At 39.0% G+C, this 24,935-nt stretch overlaps 1 protein-coding gene across 4 annotated transcripts in view; it reads right to left on the bottom strand.

Moving 5' to 3' along the window:
* Positions 1 to 11,568: 11,568 nt before the first annotated feature.
* Positions 11,569 to 24,935, bottom strand: part of Pi3K21B (phosphatidylinositol 3-kinase regulatory subunit alpha) — a 457,363-nt gene continuing 443,996 nt past the window's right edge. For 3 of the 4 annotated variants that reach the window (XM_053771897.2, XM_053771898.2, XM_053771896.2), the window contains 2 exons: positions 14,581 to 14,720; positions 12,780 to 13,101 (listed from right to left, as the gene is read on the bottom strand). In XM_053771897.2, the coding sequence (XP_053627872.1) occupies positions 12,918 to 13,101; positions 14,581 to 14,720 (324 nt within the window). In that variant the 3' untranslated portion in view covers positions 12,780 to 12,917. Of the gene's footprint in view, positions 13,102 to 14,580; positions 14,721 to 24,935 lie in introns of all 4 variants that reach the window. The other variant, XM_053771895.2, reaches the window with a different exon arrangement.

Below are 24,935 nucleotides of genomic sequence, written 5' to 3'. Positions count from 1 at the left end.
TGTAGTAATCAACAAGGTAAATCAAATCTAACAATCTACAGATTCCTGAAGGATTTTGAAAGACTAAAATGAAGGATTTCTGCCTTGTGGCAGAAAGACTAAGAGCCAACAGAAACATTCTTGATCCAAAGATCTAGAGCTAGCCTTCATTTCTTCAGTGTACATGATTACTACCTTTTTCCCAGACTCTGACACCTACAGATTTAGCTCTTCCATGAATTTAATAATATTTAACAATAGAATAGTTGTGTGTAGCAAACATTATTGGTGGTTAAAGTGCTTAGCAAATGTTTACAATTATACTGTCACTAAATGTTAAAATGGCTCAAAACAACTATAGTACATATTGGATATTTGAAATTAAAATACCCCTCAAGGAAGGTTCCTTGATGTTGGTGAGGGGCTCTTGATTTAGGGAATTGGATCTGTGCTCCAGTTCCCCGAATTAAGCCTGAATGCCTTCCACATCCCCCCCCCAGGCGCTGTATAATCCTCCGGGTTTAGCGCTTCCCCCTCGATTATAATAATAATGAAATTAAAATAAAAATCTTGGTAGAAACTACTCATTTACCAACACCTCAGACTTAATACGAGCTCTCTGACCAGAATGCATACCATTCTGTTTATTACAATATACAGTACACTACTGTATAAACATTTAAAAATATACCAGAAATGTTATAAATGGTGCAAAGGTGACATTAAAACTATATCAAAGATGGCTTACACAAACCCAGTACAGGTTGGCCTTCACTAATCCAGCATCATCGGGACCTGTAGGGTGCCGGATTACAGTGGTTAGATTAGAATACACTTAACCCAATGGCGATATTTACACACAAGCGATTTCACCCTATTTATGGCCCATTCCATTGTTCCAGTCTACCAAATTCATAGCTATTTCACTTGCATTCCTTCTATTCTGATAACTGAGTACAAGAAACCGACCATCCACCTACTTCAACTACCCAATAAAGTGGTCAGAAATTGGCAATTTAGCCAATTTCACACAAATTTCAAAATAGGGTCGCAGCGCTGTATAGCCCTTGTGGTTTAGCGCTTCTTTTTTATTATAATAATCAAAATAGAGTCCAGAATAAACTGCAGACATTCCTGGCACTAAAATTACATTTTCTCTGTTCATTAGTCATGTCTCCAGGCCCTTCTTATATTATGCTTGCTTTCCATTTTGAATTTTAACTCACAAAACATAGAAGATTCACTGTTATCCAGACTAATGCATTATTGTAATAACTGTATAAATAATGCCACTGAGCTCAATTTCAAGGTACGTCTCGTCATGAAACCAATCAAAATCATATCTAGTTCTGTAATATACCTTCCATTCTATCAAATGAGACAAAAAACGAGAATACAACCATAAAAACCATATGAAAATATACTGCTAAGAGGCGGCTAATGGCTGAAAAGTGAACTTCGTTATTTGTCCGATTTCTTTCATTTTTGGTGTACGTTAAGAAGTATCTTTCCATCGTACATTGCCCAAGTTTCAATAAGATAGCCCAACAAACAACTGAGAAAAAAAAATATTTACCAAAAATCATATATGGCAAGCCCAAGCCAGGTACTGGAAATAAGTCAGTGTGTCTGACTTTTTTTGGGTTATCCTAAGTTCTCTACACATATGCTATGTATGATAATCCATGTAATTGTGTTTGTGTATACCTGAATAAACTTACACACAAATCAAAAACAAATTGTGATATTTCAAAAATAACTTCACAAGTTTGTAAAACAATCATTCTTTTATGTTGTCTGTGAAATTCATTGAATTCCTATCATTATTAATGCTGCTATGTTAAAATATGAGTGAATAACTTACTTCCAATATACGAAAATGAGCGCTTACCGAAAAAAAAAAATTGAGAAAATTGCTTGTTTCAGTTTTATGGTGCATTACGAGTGTATATCAGTTAGCCCTGTACTACACTCCGTTTTCTCTAATATAAGCCCCAAGACAGAGATTGGAGGATGGTACTTTTATCCCATACCCTCTGCATACCTCCATTGGACTGCTTGGTATTACAGTATGTCAATTATTCATTCTGGAGTATTTACCATGTTTTTATGTTTATATTATTTATGTTATATTAGATCAGTTGTGAGGGGTAAATAAGCCGTAGTGTTGATATTAGCATAATAATAAAGCACATTCCCCTGTAACACAAGACTGAGCTCATGGCAACCGAGTGGCGGCTTCAAAGCCACCTTATCTTTTATGGCCAACGTACTGTGTATGTGCTTTACACAACAAGAAGCATTTCTTTTATTTGTTAGAACCATGGCTAGGGCTAAAAGCAAGCAGGTTATAACAATAAATGGAGAAAAAGAAATTGGAATGACTTAGCGCCACCAAACGGTAGGAGGAGGTTGGTGTGGCAACCCTGGAAACTTTAAATTATGCTAGCCGAAATTAGTACCAGATTACTAACGGAACTGGATAACTGATTGCTGGATTAGTGATGGCCGACCTGTACCATTATATAGTATGCTCCTCACTTAGCAACAAATTCGTTGACAGACGTGGTCTTAGGAATGGAACTCCATCGTTAAGTGAGGAGAGGCTGTGCCGACAAAAAAAAAAAAACTTGCTACTAATTAAAAGCTGACGAGTGTGAGCAGGGTAATATTTTGTGAAGGGATTCAGGGAAACTGGTTTGCTGGACTCAAGTTCTAGAAATGGGAAATACAATGCCTGCACTTTAAAGGAGGGGTTTGGGATATTGGCAATTTGGAAGGACATCTAAACAGTCATATCTGAGCACCTCTGCAGAGATAGTGATTATATCACTGGTCAACAACCAAAATGCTTCCGAGACCAGAGTAGCAATTTCCAACTAATTTTAGGTCACTGATAATGAATATCATGGTTAAAATTGATTGTTAGCGCTACTTTCCAATATACAGCTAAGTGTCACAACAGGTTCCAATAGGCTTGCAGCAGTGTGTTTCTTACCACACTCACAGTCTCACTGCATTTTATTATTGTTCCAGCAGTCATAGAAGGTGGTTATGCTGTGCAAGTTTATATTTTGGGGTGAAAGGTAGGCGATTTTCTTAGCCAAACACTTTTTAAACTTACAATAAATATTCACTAAGCAAGCTATTGATATGCATGCGAGGCATATATTAGTTTTATTTTCCTATTCAGTGATATAGATACTTCTGCTTAGCTGTCATTCTCTGTATTATAATAAAAAATTAATGAATAAATTTTCTGTATTCAAATGTCTCATACTTGTGTGAATAGGGAAGAATTCTGCTGCATTTGTGGTGAGGTGACCTTTGCATCACAGAAGCACCGTATAATTGGTATGGTTAGAAAGGCATATCACCTACATTTTGGATGCAAGATTGGTGACCAGGATAATTATTATTATTATAATCAAAAAGAAGCGCTAAGCCACAAGGACTATACAGCGGGTGACCAGGATAAGAACTGGGCTCCACACACGTTGCAACAACTGTGCTACTAACCTTCGACAATGACTTGGCAGGAGCCAACAGACCATACCAACAATTATTTCTGCATGGTACCTCCAGTACAAAAGAGCTTGTCAAAGTAAAAAAAGGGGTCCATTAAATATCTAAACATTCCATCAGCTATTCGCCCAGTTCCACATGGAGGTCTACCTGTTCTTGATGCACCAACTTCGGTATCCTTCGAGTCAGATGATGAAAATGGTGAGGAGGAAGAAGGATGACAGTGCTGGATTACAGTGACCGAAACTTTGATGAAGCACACTACTCCTGGCCAATCTCATAACAAAAGGGAACTCCACAACCTTGTCAGGGATCTGCAACTACCCAAAAATAAGGCATAGATGCTAGGCTCTCGTCTTCAACAGTGGAATCTCCTAGCAGCTAATGTGAAGATTTAAAAATTTCGTGACCGTCATCAAAACTTACAAGAACATGGGATGTAACATAACACACAAAATCCTCTTTTTGGACTCGCATTTAAGACTTTTTTCCAGCGAATCGTGGGGCAGTTAGTGACAAACACGGTGAAGGTTTCACCAAATGGTCTCAAATGAGACCAAGAAAACCAGAATACAGTGGATCCCCGGTTTTCGTAATTAATCCGTTCCAGAGAGAGTGACTAAACCTGAATCTGACTTTTTCTGAATTAATTTTCCCCATAAGAAATAATGTAAATTCAATTAGTCCATTCCAGATGCCCTAAAGTATTAACAAAAATTATTTTTTATAGATTAAATATAGATTTACATACAGAAAAGAATGAGAAATTGAGTATAAAACAATAATATCACACTTACCTTTACTGAAGACTCTTGTTGGTGTATGGAAGATGGGAGGAGGGGAGAGGGTTAGGGTGATGTTCCTCCACAAATGTTTGCACCTCACTCCACTTTGCACAAATGTCCTTAATCTTTGAAGAAGGCACCTTCTTTCCTCTCTCTCCTCCTCTGAAGCAATTTCCTCAGCTGGTGTACATAAGAACATAAGAAAGCAGGAACACTGCAACAGGCCTGTTGGCCCATACTAGGCAGGTTCTTCACAAACCATCCCACTAACAGAATCGTATTTGCCCAACCCAATTTTCAATGCTTCCCAAGCAATGAGCTTTGATAATTCTATTCACTCATGCGCAAGTCCCACTCAAATCAAATCGTGCGTGTGTTGGGGGATATACCCTGTCTGGTGGGTGGGGAAGTACCCTGGCTGGTGTGTTCTTTCTTGAATTCTATCATGTTTATTGCCTTCTTTCCCAAAGGTCTGGCACTATGAGCTTTCTTTTGGCTCATGGTGACTTATTTAGCAGCTGCAGGCACTAAAAAGAATGGAACAATACAAAATGTATTGTATGAACGTGTGGGATCGTCCTCACTGGCTGATAAACAATAGCACACTGGCTGTAAATGGTGTGTCGGCACACGGGCACGTTCGGAACGAATGACTATTACAGAGTTCAGTGACAATCACCAAGCCAATATTTTGTTGAAAAAACGTTACTTATCCCGAATATTATGAAATCCAATGACTACGTAATCCGGGGGTCCACTGTTTTTTTTTTTTTTTTTATTATCACACTGGCCGATTCCCACCAAGGCAGGGTGGCCCGAAAAAGAAAAACTTTCACCATCATTCACTCCATCACTGTCTTGCCAGAAGGGTGCTTTACACTACAGTTTTTAAACTGCAACATTAACACCCCTCCTTCAGAGTGCAGGCACTGTACTTCCCATCTCCAGGACTCAAGTCCGGCCTGCCGGTTTCCCTGAACCCCTTCATAAATGTTACTTTGCTCACACTCCAACAGCACGTCAAGTATTAAAAACCATTTGTCTCCATTCACTCCTATCAAACACGCTCATGCATACCTGCTGGAAGTCCAAGCCCCTCGCACACAAAACCTCCTTTACCCCCTCTCTCCAACCTTTCCTAGGCCGACCCCTACCCCGCCTTCCTTCCACTACAGACTGATACACTCTTGAAGTCATTCTGTTTCGCTCCATTCTCTCTACATGTCCGAACCACCTCAACAACCCTTCCTCAGCCCTCTGGACAACAGTTTTGGTAATCCCGCACCTCCTCCTAACTTCCAAACTACGAATTCTCTGCATTATATTCACACCACACATTGCCCTCAGACATGACATCTCCACTGCCTCCAGCCTTCTCCTCGCTGCAACATTCATCACCCATGCTTCGCACCCATATAAGAGCGTTGGTAAAACTATACTCTCATACATTCCCCTCTTTGCCTCCAAGGACAAAGTTCTTTGTCTCCACAGACTCCTAAGTGCATCACTCACTCTTTTTCCCTCATCAATTCTATGATTCACCTCATCTTTCATAGACCCATCCGCTGACACGTCCACTCCCAAATATCTGAATACATTCACCTCCTCCATACTCTCTCCCTCCAATCTGATATTCAATCTTTCATCACCTAATCTTTTTGTTATCCTCATATCCTTACTCTTTCCTGTATTCACCTTTAATTTTCTTCTTTTGCACACCCTACCAAATTCATCCACCAATCTCTGCAACTTCTCTTCAGAATCTCCCAAGAGCACAGTGTCATCAGCAAAGAGCAGCTGTGACAACTCCCACTTTGTGTGTGATTCTTTATCTTTTAACTCCACGCCTCTTGTCAAGACCCTCGCATTTACTTCTCTTACAACCCCATCTATAAATATATTAAACAACCACGGTGACATCACACATCCTTGTCTAAGGCCTACTTTTACTGGGAAATAATTTCCCTCTTTCCTACATACTCTAACTTGGTCCACTGTACGACCATAAATACCACACAAAAATATATACACTGCAAAGTCGCTGTTTTAAACCAAAACCATGGTCAATTTTTTTTTTCTCATTATGCACTGCGTGCACACTGACCACACAGACCCATTTTCTCATATGCAGACCTACCAGTTTTCTTCCACCAGCTTTGAAGGCATAGAATTTACGCATGTAAGTACAGTACGTGACCGACCCTCAAGGGGTTAATCCTATAGCCAATAAGCATTTTTCAAGGTGATGTTTGAATTCAGGACATGCAAATACATAATAATTAACTAATCTTATTTAAAAAGCATATGTACAATTTTGTAGGTAGTAGGTTGGTAGACAGCAATCGCCCAGGGAGGTACTACCGTCCTGCCAAGTGAGTGTAAAACGGAATCATGTAATTGTTTTACATGACGGTAGGATTGCTGGTGTTTTTTTCTGTCTCTTAAACATGCAAGATTTCAGGTACATCTTGCTACTTCTACTTACACTTAGGTCACACTACACATACATGTACAAGCATATATTTACAAACCCCTCTGGGTTTTCTTCTGTTTTCTTTCTAGTTCTTCTTTCTTGTTTATTTCCTCTTATCTCCGTGGGGAAGTGGAACAGAATTCTTCCTCCGTAAGCCATGCGTGTTGTAAGAGGCGACTAAAATGCCAAGTGCAAGGGCCTAGTAACCCCTTCTCCTGTATGAATTACTAGATTTAAAAAGAGAAACTTTCGTTTTTCTTTTTGGGCCACCCTGCCTTGGTGGGATACAGCCAGTTAAAAAAAAAAAAAATATCTACAACTTTTCAAAAGTGTTGAATGAGGATGAAAGCTGCTTTTTTTTTCTCTTTCTTTCTTTTTGGGTCACCCTGCCTCATCGGGAAATGGCTGACATATTAAAAAAGTAAAAAATGTCGTTGCTATTAAAAAAAAAAAGTGATAAACTTGTACGAGTCGTGCAACACTATGTCATAAGGTAGTTTACTTACTTTAGTTATGAGATGGCATGGTGCATTACCAGGCACTTACCACTGATAGACATCTTAAAAAACCTCAAACAAACAGATACAGACATTAGAAGGCTTTTGCATCTTTTCCAGGTGCCAGGAGAGATACTGTTCACCTCATGATATAAAGAATAGAGGTTTGTGTAGAGTAACATCCAGTATGGTTAAGTGTAAATCAGACTTGAATCACACAACTGCAAAACCTGAATAGGAAAATCTTTCCCCTTAATAATGAATAATATGATGCTGAGTTCTTGGTCAAGCATTCTAGTTGCTTTCTAATCCCTGCTACCAGAGTGAGGAGGGAGGAAGCGTGTTTAAAGGACTTTGTAATTCCATGTATTACTACAATATTATATTTGCATGGATTGCTAAACTTGTAGGGTCATACAGAGTCTGCAGAAATGGAAGGCATTGAGGTTTGATTCAAGGAAGGAGAGCACAGGCCTAATAGATTAGAAGCCCTTCACCAGCATCAAGGAACTTTCCTTAAGTGAAGCTGTAATTATAAAAAACAGTATTAAAAACAAATGCTAACTCTGTATGGGTCATACAGTGCTGATGGAGGGCTTAGTTATTAAATATTCTGAACATGAAATTTGCTGTCCTAATCATCAGTTTGCTATCAACAACAAATGTGTTTGTTTCAACTTGAATTTTCAAGCTAAGAGCAGTTATCCTACCTCAGCCCATTTCAAACCACTGCCCTATCTAAAGCTAAAATTCCAGATGCAACCCACAACAGTTAGCTAACTCTTTGATGCTGCTTACCACTAGGTAAATGGGCAAAAGGAGTCAACTGATATAGTTAGCAGTTCAGGATGGAAGTGCACGTCACATACATGTACAGTAGGACTTCGTACCCGTAGGGGATACATTCCAAGAACCTGCCGTGGATACCGAAACCATGGCTAGTAGAAAACCATATATACAAGTCCTATACATACCTATTATAATAGTAAGTTTAATTGATAAATTATGCATAACAAGTGCAGAAGTATCACTTTTTCACTGATGAAAAGCACTTCACGGCTGCTGTTAGGCTTTGAAGAACTGCCAGCTTCTCTACTTTTTCATTTTGGTGCTATTATTATGCAAAATTAAGAGGTATTTTTGGGCCACAGTAAATTGTGGATAACTGAAACTGCAAATACTGAATCAGTGGATACAGGGGTTCTACTGTACTATGCCTCGACTACTGGGAATGCTTAAGTCCTTTTATCTGTATTCCTTGCAAATGTAGGCAAGAAAGGTGCATCATAATTTACACCTGGAAAATCCTGGAGGAACTGTTCCTAAATGTACACACTGGAAACATTCGCTTGAAAGAAATGGCAGACAGTGCAAAGTACTTCTAATAAAAAGCAGAGGAGTGACAATTACATTAAAAGAACTAGTGTCAGAGGATCTGAATTCTTCAACGTCCTCCCTACATGCATAAGGGGAATTACCAACAAACCTCTGGTTGTTGAGAGGGAACTGGACAAGTTTTTTAAATCAGTTCCTGACCATCTGTGCTGTGGTTTGTATGATGGATTGTATGCAGCCAGGGGTAACAACTTGGATGATCAGGTTTTAACCCAGTGAGAGGCCTAGTATGGAGCCTAGCAGCAGGGGCATTGACTTTTGAAAGCATTCTGTAGGTATGGGTAGCCAAGTCAATCAAAAGGTGAAGGATCAACGAAAGGAACACGTTTCTTATGCTTTAGTATTAATGATAAGATCTATTTATGGCACCATTACAAGGCAATGGTGCCATGGTCAGAAATTATTGCATCTAAGAAAAATATTTTTTTTAATATTCAAAACCTAGAGCGAGCCTTTGATTTCAATTATGAATACTGCATTATTATTACTGCTTAGGAATCTTTTCTCTGGTCACAGTTCAGAGATCTGCTTAGTATGGATAACCCTCCAAAGAACTTCATTAATAGTCAACACATTGTAGAACCCAAATTTCCTTTAACCTTAAACATCAAGTTGGCCCTAATCAATGGAAGAGGGGGGAAAATAATGGAGTTGAAAAATCAACTGCTTTTAACAATCAGCAACTCTTAACAAAAATTAATCACTAACATAATCTAGAACATTTAACTTTAATGACTGCACAATATAATGGAGGATTTAATAAATACACTAATGACCAAAGAGCACTTTATTGACTTATTTTTCCCTGTGTAGCATGGGAGGAAGGGTGACAAGCGACAGGGAGGGGTAGTGGTTGCGTGGCCAAGTCATGACTACCTGCCTTGGCACACAACTGCCCAAGCCACACACCACAGTATCACATTGTGCAGCTACCAACCCTCATACCACCTGCCCACTAACTTCACTGGGTTCAAGACGTGTCTCTTCTATGGCAGTCCTAAACCATTTGTTGCCTAACTTTTTATAATATAAAATATATATGTATATATACAGTATATAACAATGGTTCAGAGGACATGTAATAATGAGGAGAGGTGGCTAGATGATTTATGAAAAATGAAACACACAGTCTCTCAACTGTGAAATGATAAATTACAAAGCACACAGGCAAATTTAGGATCCTTTCAGCTATGCAGCTTTTTATAATTTATTTAAGAGACTAGTTCTGCAGCAAATCAGATCATTAAGTAGCAGGTGATCCAAGCTAAAATAATGTATTTACTAACCCATGGCTGACCCATCAAACACAGTTATTACTTAGTGGAAGACAGTGTTCATAAATATAATGAGATGCATGATCCATACTGTGTGTTTTGTGTGTGTGTGTTTTGTGTGTGTGTGTGTTTTGTGTGTGTGCGTGTTTTGTGTGTGTGTGTTTTGTGTGCGCGCGTGTGTTTTGTGTGTGTTTTGTGTGTGTGTGTTTTGTGTGTGTGTGTGTTTTGTGTGTGTGTGTTTTGTGTGTGTGTGTGTGTTTTGTGTGTGTGTGTGTGTGTTTTGTGTGTGTGTGCACGTGCGTGTGTGTTTTGTGTGTGTGTGTGTGTGTGTGTGTGTGTGTGTGTGTGTGTTATATACATACATATATCACACACACATACATGCAAACCAAATCTATAGAAAATATTACCTGATAGCACTAATTCAGCAACATGCCATTAATGAAAAACTTATAACCTCCTATGGACGCACAGTAACCACTGGTGGGCTTGCAGTCAGCGAGCAGTAGCAAGAAATTTTCCCTCCACACCAGTGGGTGAAGCTGTTTAGTGGTCAAATAAGGCAGGAAACCTTATCTACAAAAATGTCATCAGTCCAATGAAATCATAGTCAGATAATCTGACCAAAATGGCTTTATTGGGTATCCTGGGTTGCTAGCCCTTCAGGTTAATAATTTCAATAAAATTATAAGAAGGATGGAAAGCCTTCACAAGGGTATACATATAGTCCTGGTCGGTTTAATAGATTTAAACAATGCAGCTGACTACATAACAGACCTATTACTCCTCTTTCACTTTGGCTTATTTACCAAATACTGAGGGCAGGTGTTGGTAAGTGATGTTTGTCCAGGAATTGTACACTGCCACATTTATTCCAATGTGGTTTATCAGTGTCAAGGGCAGATAATTTTATTTGAATTGTTAACCTCTTGCATTAGTAACTCAGGATAACACAAGTCTGCTGTCAGCTATCACCCAGGTACCTATTTACTGCTAGGTGAACAGTAGCAACAAGTACAGGTACAGAAAAAGACAACAGCCTGTGGAACAGGCATCTTCGGCCAATACACAGGAACTCACAAAAAGTAAATTTATGCTAGTTGGGTGAATGGCTGGTCACTGCAGTTACCATGTTGGTGAACTGTGACAAGGCACTGCAGGAGGCTTACTGGTCCTTTTGTAACTCACTCACACAATGACCTCCCTGACCCAGCCACTTGCTTGACTACATTAGTTTAAATTTTGTTGTTGTGCATCCCTGTATAATGACTGGAGAATGTTCCATTGGCAAAACATCTCAATAAAGCTTTTCCATGCAATATGTGTATTTTTCTCCACTTGTGAACTTTGGGCCATTTGTCTCCATCTAGATACAGGTAAGGTGCTGGACCACATCTCTCTTCACACACTTGCACATCAACAAGCAATAGCAGCCAGAATTTAAGGCAAAGTTCTTTCTTTTGACTTTTCAAACTATTATAAAAAAAAAATTTGCTAGCCCCTTTTTTGTATTTCAAAGTAGCATATGCCTATTTTTTAACCCCAAGTTCTTCATTTTGCTAAACTCTGATTTGAATAAAGCGCTGATTTTCAGGACCGTAACCCAGGAGTTACTCGAGGGTCCACTGTATATGTATGTATATAAACATACATGTAGATACCTATTATATATACACAGTATATATACAATTCATATACAATAAAGACACACACACACACACACACACACAAACTAATATACATACAGATGTAAGTACAATATGCAAGTCAACAGAGCATAGATGATTAGAACAATGTACGAGAAATATTTATACTTAAAAATTATAAAAAAATGAGATGAAAGCCTTAAATGATGAATCAAAGCATGGTGTAGCATGTGGCTTGGGGTTTCTGGTGACTAGAGTTGACTTGGATACCCCAGTGTTCCAAGTCATCATCTCTAGCTACAGCACTTATGGGTCTAATTTGTTTATTAATGCTTATATCACACTTGCAAAAGTCTTTATTTCTGATTTGTAGTCACCTGTTAAAGACATGCTGGATATATCCTGCTCAGTCATAACTGGAATGCAGCAACTTCTCTTAACCTCAGTAACTTTTATCACACACTGATATCCAACACTTGTAGCCTTTGTCTGAATAGGAGATCTTGACAATCTTTGGAAACAAAGAATCATTCCTTCACAGCACATTTTGTAGTATCAAATATTAACACTGTATAGCCTATCTGTTAATATTCTTTAAAATATCAACTATTTTATAAACTATAGGTTATGAGGAGGTTATCAAGCAGACAGCAAAATATTTGCAATGGATTATTGTCTTTGGCCACTACGAAAACAACATATGTGTGGGTAGCCTCTCTTAAGGGGGGTACTACCCGTACTTTGATCACTCGATACTAAACTCTGTAGGATGTGACAACATACGTCACTTTGAAACAACTTGCCTTTGCTAGTCCTGAAACTATTTTGTACCACAGAGTAAAAAATGGGGCTCTACAAGTCTGCTACCAGATTTCTTTCAGCTAACATTGCATATGTATATACCATATTCTTAATATAATAACTTAAATCTGTCTGACTGCATTGTATAGCCACTGGAAAAAGTCTGGTAGTAAGTAGGTGTAGAGGGACAAAATGGCCTTCAGCCATTAAACACCAAGTGCAGAGGTGCAACAGACAATGTCCAATGTTTTAAACGTCCTGCATATTAAAGCCATCACACATATCTTGCAGAATGCATATACTGTACTTATCCATGACACTCCTGGCAACAGTCACTGGTTTCCTGAGAAAAGGTTCACTCCAAATATACAACTATTTCCATTGGCAATCAGGCAATCACTGAATCCACCTCACTGCCCTCAATTCACTTAGCTAAGCCTGATTTACCAGCAGGTTAGCTTTGTTGGAGCTTGCGTATACCAAGTTCCAATTAAACAATTACCTGGTAAGCTTCATGTTCCATGCTAACCTTATTGCTGTCACTAGCTGTTCATTAGAGCTGGGTATTTAAGAGGTGTATTGAGCAGGTCATTGTGCATTAGAAGCGAGTTTTCAGAGTAATGGAGAACTAGATCTCGCAGTGTTGGATAGATCAAAAATGGTTCAGCAAACCCATAACCATGCCCACCTTCATATATCCTACAGTGTTGCACTTCCTTGTTGCACCTGTAACATAAAATCTGTATAAGTAACAAAATTTATATATGCTATAATCAGTAAATACTGAGAAAAATATAAATGGTTATAGCAAGCACAGGGTATCTCGAATAAAAAGCAGACAAAGATGAAGTTAATTGTCAACTAATACCACATATAAATGTAAACTCAATATACTACATCAGTAGAAATATGACTGAGTATTTTATAAATGTAGTAGTCTATTTAAAATTAATGAAATTTAAGTAATTTTTTTCTGCAAATGAGTCCCATTTTAAGATAAAAATTATTTAGTTATAAGAAGCATACCATATAAAAAGGAAGAGAACCAAGGAAAGAGGAAGGAAGGGAATATGAGAAGAAAGAGAAATTGGTACAAAGGACAGAAAAAGGGAAAGTAGGAAAGCAAAACAGAGAGGGTAGGAAAAGTATTTTCCTCTTCCCTTACCCTACCCCTTTCCCCCCTCCCTCTTTGGAGGGAGAGGAAAGAGAGAGAATGAGGGAGGGAGAAGAAAAAGCTGGTAAGGGAGATGAAATGAAAAGAGGTTGGAGAGGGGGAAGGAAAATAAGTTAAGTCAATGGAGGGGGAAGAGATGGGAAAGAGAAAGTGGGGAAGGAGAGAGGGGAGAGAAAAGAGAGGAGAAAGAGAGATGAGAGAAGAGGAAAGAAGAAAGGAGAGAGAGAGAGAGAGAGAAAGGGGAAGAGATAGAGGGGGAAGAAAGGAAAAACAGAGAGGGAAGAGAGAGGGAGGAGAGAAGAGAGGGAGGGAAGAGAAGAGAGGGAAGAAGGAAGAGAGAAGAGAGAGGGGAGAGAGAGAGGAGAGAGTGAGAAGAGAGATCATATATACCCAGGATGACTCGAGTATGGAACACATTTGTACAGCATAATGATGTCAACGAGATAAAGTCAGTTGATCAAATGAAAACGCTGGCCCACAGATGGCTCCAACTTCATCCTGTTCCCTACTTGTCTCATAACAATAAAAATGCTTTCAAATGAGCTGATGTAGGTAACAGCTCTTAGCTTGTCAATAAAGTTAGGAATCCTTAACCTGTAAAAAGCTTGTCAATAAAACTAGGGATCCTTAACCTTGTCAAACCCTGTGTAAAAAAAAAAAAAAAAAAAAAAAAAAAAAAAAAGAGAGTGGGAAGAGAGAGAGAGGGAGCAAAGAGAGGGGGGGAAAGAGGGAGGGAAGTGGTAAGAGAGGGAGAAACTGTCCAATGTATTAAGTCTTAGCCCCAATAAAACAGAAGTGATGAAAAAAAAAATAAGAGAATGAATAGAAATGTACTGTACAAGATTATTACAATCATGAGGAAGAACTAAACCCACTGGGCTCATACGGCACCTAGAGAATGTGACAAATTGGTTTTATACAGAGGGAGGGACAAGGCAAATAATTTCTTTGATCAAGAGCCCTTCATCAGCATCAGGACACCCTCCTAGAAGGGGATTCAATGTGCACATTGTGTGGGGAGTAACACTTACGCAATTGACAAAGCATATCCTCCATTTTGGGCCATTCTTATGAGGAAAGTACCATCAGGCTTGTTATTTAGCAGATTAACAGCTCGCTCTCTTGAACAAGCATCATCATGCCACAGAGACTCGTTATTTAGCTCCGGACACTGGAAAGATTGATTGACATTAATCATTTGTAAATACATCCTGTTTGTGACTTGAAAAAGCCCACTGTGTGGGCGAAACATTGTCAATAAAGGATCACATTATACTGCATATGTGTTTATATTTCCATCCTCTCCTCACTTAGCGACATACTAAACAACACCTCGGACTTACAATGGGCTCTGACCAGTATTCATACTTTTTTTTTTTTTTTTTTTTTCAACAAGTCAGCCGTCTCCCACCGAGGCAGGGTGACCCAGAAAAGAAAGAAAATCCCCAAAAAGAAAATACTTTCATCATCATTCAACACTTTCACCACATTCACACATTATCACTTTTTGCAGAGGTGCTCAGAATACAACAGCTTAGAAGCATATACGTATAAAGATACACAACATATCCCTCCAAACTGCCAATATCCCAAAACCCTCCTTTAAAGTGCAGGCATTGTACTTCCCATTTCCAGGACTCAAGTCCGACTATATGAAAATAACCGGTTTCCCTGAATCCCTTCACTAAATATTACCCTAAATAGTGTATATTAGAGTTGATTTCCTCTATTCTGTTTATTTCAATATACAGTACACTACTGTATAAACACTGAAAAATATGCCAGAAATGTTATAAATGGTGCTAAGGTGACATTAAAATAATATCAAAGATGGTTGACAAACCCACTACCATTATAGTATGCTCCTCAGTGACAAATTCGTTTAACGACGTGGTCTCAGGAACGGAACTCTGTCGATAAGTGAGGAGGGGATATGTACATGTATATAAAAATACTTTTAAATATTTTCTTAACCATATTACTAAATAAAAAAATAATAATAAAAGCAGTCATGAAATTTTGATGAAAATAAAAAAAAATTTTGGAGTGAGATAAACAAGAAGGCAAACCATACCACAGGCGGGGATAGAACCCATGATCATAGAGTCTCAAAACTCCAGACTCTCTGATTGCAGGTTCTATTCCCGCCCATGGTATGGTTTGCTTGCAATCGTGTCATTACGATTTCATGAGTCAAGTTAAGAAAGCCTAGGGAACGAATGGATTTGTCAGTTGAAAACAGAGTAGGGGAATCAGTAGATGGGGAGCTGGAGGTACTGGGTAGATGGCGGGAATATTCTGAGCAACTTTTAAATGTCGATGAAGAAAGGTAAGCGATAGTTTGATGCACTGGCCAGAAAGGTATAACATCTTTTAGAAGTGAAGAAGAGCAGGATGTGAGCGTGAGGGAGGTGTAAGAGGCATTACGTAGAATGAAAGGGGGTAAAGCAGCTGGAACTGACAGGATCATGACAAATGTTAAAAGCAGGGGGGGATAGTGTTGGAGTGGTTGGTATTTTTAGTTTAATAAATGTATGAAAGAGGGGAAGGTACCTAGGGATTGGTAGAGAGCATGTATAGTTCCTTTACATAAAGGGAAGGGGGACAAGAGATTGTAAAAATTACAGGGGAATAAGTTTACCGAGTATACCAGGAAAAGTGTACAGTAGGGTTATTATTAAAAGAATTACAGGCAAGACAGAGAGTAGGATTTTGGATGAGCAAGGAGGCTTTAGAGTGGGTAGGGGATGTGTAGATCAAGTGTTTACATTGAAGCATATATGTGAACAGTATTTAGATAAAGGTACGAAAGTTTTCATTGCATTTATGGATTTAGAAAAGGCATATGATAGTGGATAGGGGTGCAGTGTGGCAGATGTTGCAAGTAGTATATGGAATAGGAAGTTACTAAATACTGTAAAGAGGTTCTGAAGAGGATAGTGAGGCTCAGGTTAGGATGTGTAGGAAAGAGGAAGATTACTTCCCGGTAACAAAATAAATCCGACTGAAACAAAATAAATCGCTAGGTCCTGATGAGCTTTTTTCAAGGGTTCTTAAGGAATGCAAAATGGAACTCTGTGAACTATTAACTAATATTTTTAATTTATCTCTTCAAACAGGTATAGTGTCTGATATGTGGAAGAGGGCTAATGTTATTCCTACTTTTAAAGCAGGGGACAAGTCGTTACTGTCAATTTACCACCCAATAAGCCTGACCTCAATTGTAGGCAAATTACTAGAGTCAATTAAAACCGAGATTATAAGTAGCCATCTGGATGAGCATAATCGATTAACGATACTCAGCATGGATTCACGAGAGGCCATTCTAGTCTAACTAATTTATTAACTTTCTTCAGTAATGCTTTTGAGGCTGTTGATCATGACAAAGAATTTGATACTGTTTACTTAGATTGTAGTAAGGCTTCTGATAGAGTACCTCACCCAAGACTGTTAGAGAAAGTGGCAGCTCATGGCATTGGGGGAAAAGTGCTCTCATGGATCGAGTCATGGCTCACCAATAGGAAGCAGTGTGTGTGCATAAATGGGGTTAAATCCGAGTGGAGATCTGTAACAAGTGGCATTCCACAGGGATCAGTCTTGGGCCCATTGTTGTTTATAATATATGTCAATGATCTTGATGAGGGAATTACTAGTGAAATGAGCAAATTCACCATTGATAGGTAAGATAATTGATTCAAACGTAGATATCAGGGAACTTCAGGAGGATTTAGACAAACTCAATATCTGGTCAGAAAAGTTTCAGATGCAGGTCAATGTAGATAAATGCAAGGTTCTGAAGCTCAGGCGTGTCCATAAGCCTAGTACTTATAAGTTAAATAATGTAGAACTTAGCCATACAGATTGCAAAAAGGACTTGGGGGTTATGATAAGCAGTAACCTTAAACCAAGACAGCAATGCCTAAGTGTACGTAATAAGGCAAACTGATTACTGGGATATACATATATCAAGAAGTGTAAGCAACAGAAGTCCAGAGGTTATATTACAGCTTTATATATCATTAGTAAGGCCTCGCCTAGATTATGCAGCTCAGTTCTGGTCTCCATATTACAGAATGGACATAAGCTCCTTAGAAAACATTCAGCGTAGAATGACTAAATTAATAAATAGCATTAGAAATCTTCCTTATGAAGATTGAAGACCCTTAAATTACATTCACTTGTTAGAAGAAGAATGAGGGAAAACATGATCAAAGTGTACAAGTGGAAGATGGGTATTAATAACGGTGATTTAAGTAAGGTCTTGAGGATCTCTCTCCAAGACAGAACCTGCAGTAATGGATTCAAATTAGACAAGTTTAGATTTAGAAAGGATATAGGAAAGTACTGGTTTGGAAATAGGGTAGTTGATGAATGGAACAGTCTGCCTAGTTGGGTTATCGAGGCTAAAACCTTGAGTAGTTTCAAATTTAGGTTGGATAAATACATGAGTGAAAGGGGCTGGATTTGAGTGGGACTTGCACAAGGGTAAATAGAATTATCAAAATTTATTTCTTGGGCAACACTGAAAATTGGGTTAGGCAAATATTTTTAGTGGGATGGATTGTGAAGGACCTGCCTAGTATGAGCCAACAGGCCTGCTGCAGTGTTCCTTCTTTCTTATGTTCTTATGTAAAAGTAGGTATTAGACAGGGATGTGTAATGTCACCATGGTTGTTTAATTATTTATAGATGGAGTTGTTAAAGAAGTAAATGCTAGGGTGTTGGGGAGAGGGGTGGGATTAAATTATAGGGAATGAAATACAAAATGGGTGTTGACACAGTTACTTTTTGCTGATTATACTGTGCTTATGGGAGAGTCTAAAGACAAGTTGCAAAGGTTAGTGGACGAGTCTGGGTGTGTAAAGGTAGAAAGTAGATAAGCTTAAGGTGATGAGGGGTATCAAACGATTTAGATAAAAACTGGATATCACATTGGAGAGAGGGGGTATGGAAGAAGTGAATGTTTTCAGATATTTGGGAGTTGACTTGTCAGCAGATGGGTTAATGAAGGATGAGGTTAACCATAGAATTCATGAAGGAAACAAGGCAAGTGGTGTGTTGAAGTATTTGTGGAGAAAAAAAAAATAGCGTGCTGAAATTTCCAGCCAAGACAGGACTCGCAGCAATGGTTTCAAGTTGGAAAAATTCAGATTCAGAAAGGATATAGGAAAGCACTGGTTTGGTAACAGTTGTGGATGAGTGGAACAAACTCCCGAGTACAGTTATTCGGGCTAAAATGTTGTGTAGTTTTAAAAATAGGTTAGATAAATACATGAGTGGGCGTGGGTGGGTGTGAGTTGGACCTGACTAGCTTGTGCTGCTGGGTCTGGTGCAGTGCTCCATCCTTGAGTGGAGATGACCATACTGGGTGGGTCATTGGGCTAATCTGGGGGGGGGGGGGGGTCATTGGTCTAATCCGAGGGGGTGGGACATGGGCCTGCTCCGCATGGGTCAGTAGGCCTGTTGCAGTGTTCCTTCTTTCTTATGTTCTTATGTTATCTATGGAGGTAAAAAAGGGAATGTATGAAAGTACAGTGGTACCAACACTCTTATATGGGTGCGAAGCTTGGGCTGTAACTGTTGCAGCAAGGTGGTGGCTGGAGGCAGTAGAGATGTCCTGTCTAAGGGCAAAGTGTGATGTAAATATTATGCAGGGAATTCGAGTGTGGAAATTAGGTGTGGAGTTACTAAAAGTATTAGTCAGAGGGTTGAAGAGGGGTTGTTGAGGTGGTTTGGTCATTCAGAGAGAATAGATCAAAGTAGAATGATTTGGAGAGTGTATAAATCTGTAGGGGAAGGAAGGAGGGGTAGGGGTCGTCCTCGAAAAGGTTTGAGGGAAGGGGGTACAGGAGGTTTTGTGGGATTTCCAGCAAGTGTGTGTGAGCCTGTTAAATAGGAGTGAATGGAGACGAATGGTTTTTGGGACCTGACAAGCTGTTGGAGTGTGAGCAGGGTACATATTTAGTGAAGAGATTTAGGGAAACCAGTTAGCCGGACTTGAGTCCTGGAAATGGGAAGCACAATACCTGCACTTTAAAGGAGGGGTTTGGGATATTGACAGTTTGGAGGGACTTCTAAATTGTCGTATGTAGCGCCCCTGTAAAGACAGTGATTATGTACGAGTGAGGTGAAAGTGTCGAATGATGATGATAGTACGTATTTTCTTTTTGGGGATTTTTTTTTCTTTCTTTTTGGGTCACCCTGCCTCGGTGGGAGATGGCCGACTTGTAAAAAAAAAAAAAAAAAAAAGCTACACCTCCAGTCTGACTAAGAGGCATTGATGTCTATAAGGCATGACAGATTGCAGTTCTTGCATTCTTTTCATGCATAGCATCCAGTGAACTTGTAGCAGCAATATTTTTTGAGCATCTAGGAACATTATTATAATCATGGGGGAGCACTAAATCCATAGGATTATACAGTACATATGTGTGTGTGTGGAGGAGGGGGGAGAGATGGAAGGTATTCCAGCTCAATTCAGGGAACCGGAGCACAGATCCAATTCCCTAGATCAAGAGCCCCTCACCAACAAGAAACCTCCCTTGGGACACCTAGGAACAGTGTTGGAGCTTGTGACCAAAATGTCACTGATGGAGCCAGGCTCTGGGATAATGTACCAGGCTCTGCAACCAGACCTTCAATCCCAAACCACCACCATCATACTAGGATATCCCTATAGAGTCTTTCCTCACTCAATGACGTACTCATTTAACGACCGCTTGGATTTACGACCAACTCTTTATTACAATATATAGTACACTACTGTATAAACATTTAAGAATACAGCAGGGCCCCATTCCTATGGCAGGTTAGGTTCCAGGCTACTGCTGGAAAGCAGAATGCCATTTTTCCACTTATAAATGCAAATAAATGCCAGATAACAAGTTTACACTAACATATATTAAGTTAGCAACAGAACTAGGCATTAAAAAACAACAAGTAAAATACACACACAGTACACTCATTATTTACCTCAAAATATTTGTAGGGCAAAAGGCGAGTAGTATTTATTGTAAGAAGTCAGGTGTGGGAGGTATGGTAGCCCTCCTGGCCACCCCACCCACCCACAATACATGTATACTACAACAACACTGAAAACTCTCGAGTGATAAAATGCATATACAGTACACTCATTACTTACCTTATTTTTATTTACATTATTTCTTATGGGGAAAATGGTTTCTGTTTTCGCCGATTGCTCTGGAACGGATTAAACTCGAAAACCGAGAGTCCACTTTATTATTACAAATTATTATTACATTATAATAATAAAAAGAAACGCTAAACCCACAAGGCTCGTGAATAGCTATAGATAGAGTGAAGGCATATGAAAGAAAGAAATTTCAAGTTAAGTTACTGGTGTTTGACTAGAGAAAACGTAATTCTTCGACTCATATTTATGTCAAATCTCATATTTATTTATGTCAATTTTTATACTTTAGGTGTATCATGTTTATATGTTATGTAGCATCTTTATTACATAATTTTGAAAAAAATATCATAGATGGATTAATGGAAATGTCTATATTAACATAATATACAACATTTAATGTACCCAAGAGATTATATGGTGTCAAGTAAAGAGAGACTTAGTAATTTTAATGTGTACCTGCACACCAGCACAGTGTGTAAGTATATTTGGGTACAGGTACACAAGTATAATTATCAGAGTACATATAAAATATGCAATAACTTTAAAGCACTTGAAACATACACAAATAACCCGCACATAAGAGAGAGAAGCTTACGACAACGTTTCAGTCTGACATGGACCATTTACAAAGTCACACTAACCAGAAGTGGAGCAGGACGGCTATATATAGGCAGGAAGAGGTGGTGGTGGTGGTAGTAGTAGTAGTACAAGAATGGTATATAATACCGACAAGATGAAATTAAGACACATGTGCAACACCCGGGCACCCCTATCGTAGACGTTTCGCCATCCAGCCAGCCACTGGATGGCGAAACGTCCACAACAAAGACACCCAGATGCCGCACTTGAAATTCTGGAAAATTTCCAGACATAATAGAGAGGTGTGCTCACGGAGAATATAAACAAACTGGGTGGGGTGTGCCGAATTTGAAAGACCACTCGCCGTATAGCAAATTCTGGTCATAATTTGAAATCGCCATATTAGCAGAACACCGTAAGGCAAAACGCCGTAAAGCGGGGCCCTACTGTATAATAAAAATTTTATGTATGATGCAAAGATGACATTAAAAAAATATCTAAAGATGGTTGACACAAACCCATTACCATTATAGTATGCTCCTCGCTTAACAACCAATTTGTTTACTGACCTACTCTTAGGAACGGAACTCCATTCTTAAGTGAGGAGACTGTAGTGGAGAATACAGCCTCAACAATGCTCAAGTGGGGTATGGAAAGACAGAGCTCATTTTGTGGCAGTGAGTGCTCCTTGTGCAGGGGATTTCTTTTTTGGCTGTCCCTAATTCCTCCCTTGGCACATGCCTCAACCTGCAGACCGTCAGCATTGATGTTGCCCATCGCCTTGCTGGGGGTCCCTATCCTTGCTGAATGCAGGTGTATCTGTGGCAGTGCCCCCGCAGATCAATTAGGGTTACCCGGTCTTGTTTGCCATAGATCCAAGGAAAAGATTTCAAGGTATGAGGAGAGGAGGGTATTATCAAGAGGAGCCCTGCAACAGCCAGATGCTTAGCAATAAGGGAGCCATGCCAACTACGCAGATCCACTGGCAAGCAAACACAGCAATAAGTGGTGTGGCATATGTTAACAAGAGTACAGGAATATTTTTGAAGATGAATATTAACAGGTTTTATCAGGTTGTAGAAGTAAACTTTTTTTTTTTTTTAAACACCAGCCATCTCCTACCAAGGAAGGGTCACTCAAAAGAGGAAACACATTCACCATCATATAAAGCCTCTCCTCACTTAACGACGGCGTTATGTTCCGGAGACCACATTGGTAAATAAATTCACTGCTAAGTGAGGAGCATACTATAATGGTCGAGTGTTTGTGCCAACCATCTTTGATATTGTTTTAATGTCACCGTTGCACCATTTATAATATTTTTGGTATATTTTTAAATGTTTATACAGCAGTGTACTGTATACTGAAATAAACAGAATAGAGGAAATCAGCTCTAATATTTAATAGCTTTCTTGTCAGAAATGTGTAGATATCACACTTAAAAAGACCCTCCAAATTCCAACCATCCTACAAAGTGAAGACACCACACCTACCATTGCCAAGATTCTAATCTGGCTAATGGGTTTCCCCAAGTCCTTCACAAATGTTACCTTCTCACACTTCAACAGCACATCAAGTCATAAAACACAAGTTCTCTGTTCACTATGATCTAACACTGCACTGGAAGAGGTTTTGAGTGCTCCTAGAAATCTTCAACCTTTCCTGGAAAATCCCTCCCCTTCCATCCCTTCGAGCTCATACTCATATACCCTCCATCACCTTATCCTGCTCTGTACTCTCCAAGTACCAAAACCACCTCAACAATTATTCCTCAGCACTCTGAATTATACTTTTGGTAACCCTACACCTTGTCCATGCTCAGAATTTTCTGCAAAATATTCACATCACACACTGCCTTCAGCATCCTACACCTCTAAAACATTTAACACTTATGCCTCACTCCCATATCAAAGTGTTGTTCTATAGATAAACACACTCCTTTTCACAGGTGCTTCAATACCACCCATCCTTTTCCCCCACTTTTCTATCCTATGATTCACTATCTTCTTTAATAGACCCATCTGCTGATATGTCCGCTGCAAATCTCTGAGTCTACCTACCTTCCACTTTCTCCATACTCCCTTCCTCCAATCTGATATTTCATTGCCTAGCCTTCTTGTTAGTTTCATCACCTACTACTTCATATTTACTTTTAATTTTCTTCTTTTACATTCACTCCTAAATTTCTCCAACCTTAGCAACTTGATATCTTCAGAATCTCCCAGAACTGTCATTGGCAAAAGAGCAATTGTGACAACTTATAAATGCATCAGATTCATTATCTTTTAATCTTATACCTCTCCCAAACATCCTAGTATTCACTTCTTTTACAACTCCATCTATGAAATGTTAAAAAAAAAGTGACATTAAACATCCCTGTCTAAGGCTTACTTTTACTGGGGAAATAATCCCCTCGTAAGAGTAAAAATAATTAAATCTTGGGAACACCTTTGGTAACTTCACTGCCATGGAATTATTAATCACAGCAATACAGTGCCAGCCAGGACATTCATGTATGAATACTGTAAGAATACAGGATGACTTGTCATGAGAGTAAGCAATATAAGGCTAGGAGCAGCAGCCCACTCTAGTTTTTATTAGGCAAGGTAGAATCTTCTCACTTCAAACTCTGGGTAAATAAACTGAGTATGCTTACATCCAGAATCCCTATGGCACAATGAAAAAAAAAATATATACAGTGGTACCTTGAGTTTCGAACAGCTCCCAACTCGAACAATTATGTAAGTGTATTTTTGTAAGTGCTTTTGTAAGTGTATTTTTGGGGGTCTGAAATGGACTAGTCTAATTTACATTATTCCTTGTGGGAACAAATTCATTCAGCATCGGCACTCGAACAGCCTTCTGGAACGAGTCAAGTTCGTAACTCGATGTACCACTGTATAAATAATTATTTGTTTTTTCTTATGAAATGGTAGAGAATCTTTTTCTGAAAGTAATAAAATAAAAAGTACAAAATTCAATAAATAATTGATGAAATTACACACTCGCAAATTTTGGCGTGTTAAGTGATATTTACGCATCAGCGATTTTGCCCACCAAGTCCTATTTTCGACCAATTACATTATTCTATTAGACCAAATTCTTAGCTATTTCACTAGTATGTGTTCCATTTTATCTACCGAGTACAAGAGATCGCCCAATCAACTATTTCAACTACCCAATAAAGTTACCGAAAATTGGTAATTTGGCCAATTTCACACAAAGTACAGTGAACCCCTGCCGTTCGGCAGCCGTGACTTTCGTGAAATCTGACTTTCGGCAAGTTTTTTCGGCAAAATTTAGCTTCGTGGTTCGTGATTGGACTCGTGATTCGGCGACCTTCTGGTAGGCGTCTGCCCATCAGAGCGCACACAAAGCCAGTCTCCCGCACTATTCACACACACTGTTTACCAGCATGTCACCATCACCCCACGGGTTCATACATCTCATAATAATTCATTGTCTTTTGTGCTTGCAACTGCTAAATACACCACCATAGGCCCAAAGAAAGCTCCTAGTGCCAGCCCTTTGGTAAAGGTGAGAAACACGATAGAATTAAAAAAAAAAAACTCATAGCAAAGTACTAATGTAGAGGAGGAAGAGAGAGGGCAGAATGTGCCTTCTGCAGTGATTCAGTGATTCTACAATATGTAT

This window comes from Cherax quadricarinatus, chromosome 8 (assembly GCF_038502225.1).
Source record: "Cherax quadricarinatus isolate ZL_2023a chromosome 8, ASM3850222v1, whole genome shotgun sequence".
Classification (NCBI taxonomy): domain Eukaryota; kingdom Metazoa; phylum Arthropoda; class Malacostraca; order Decapoda; family Parastacidae; genus Cherax; species Cherax quadricarinatus.
Note: the sequence above shows the minus strand (reverse complement) of the source record. Positions and strands in the feature narration are given on the sequence as shown.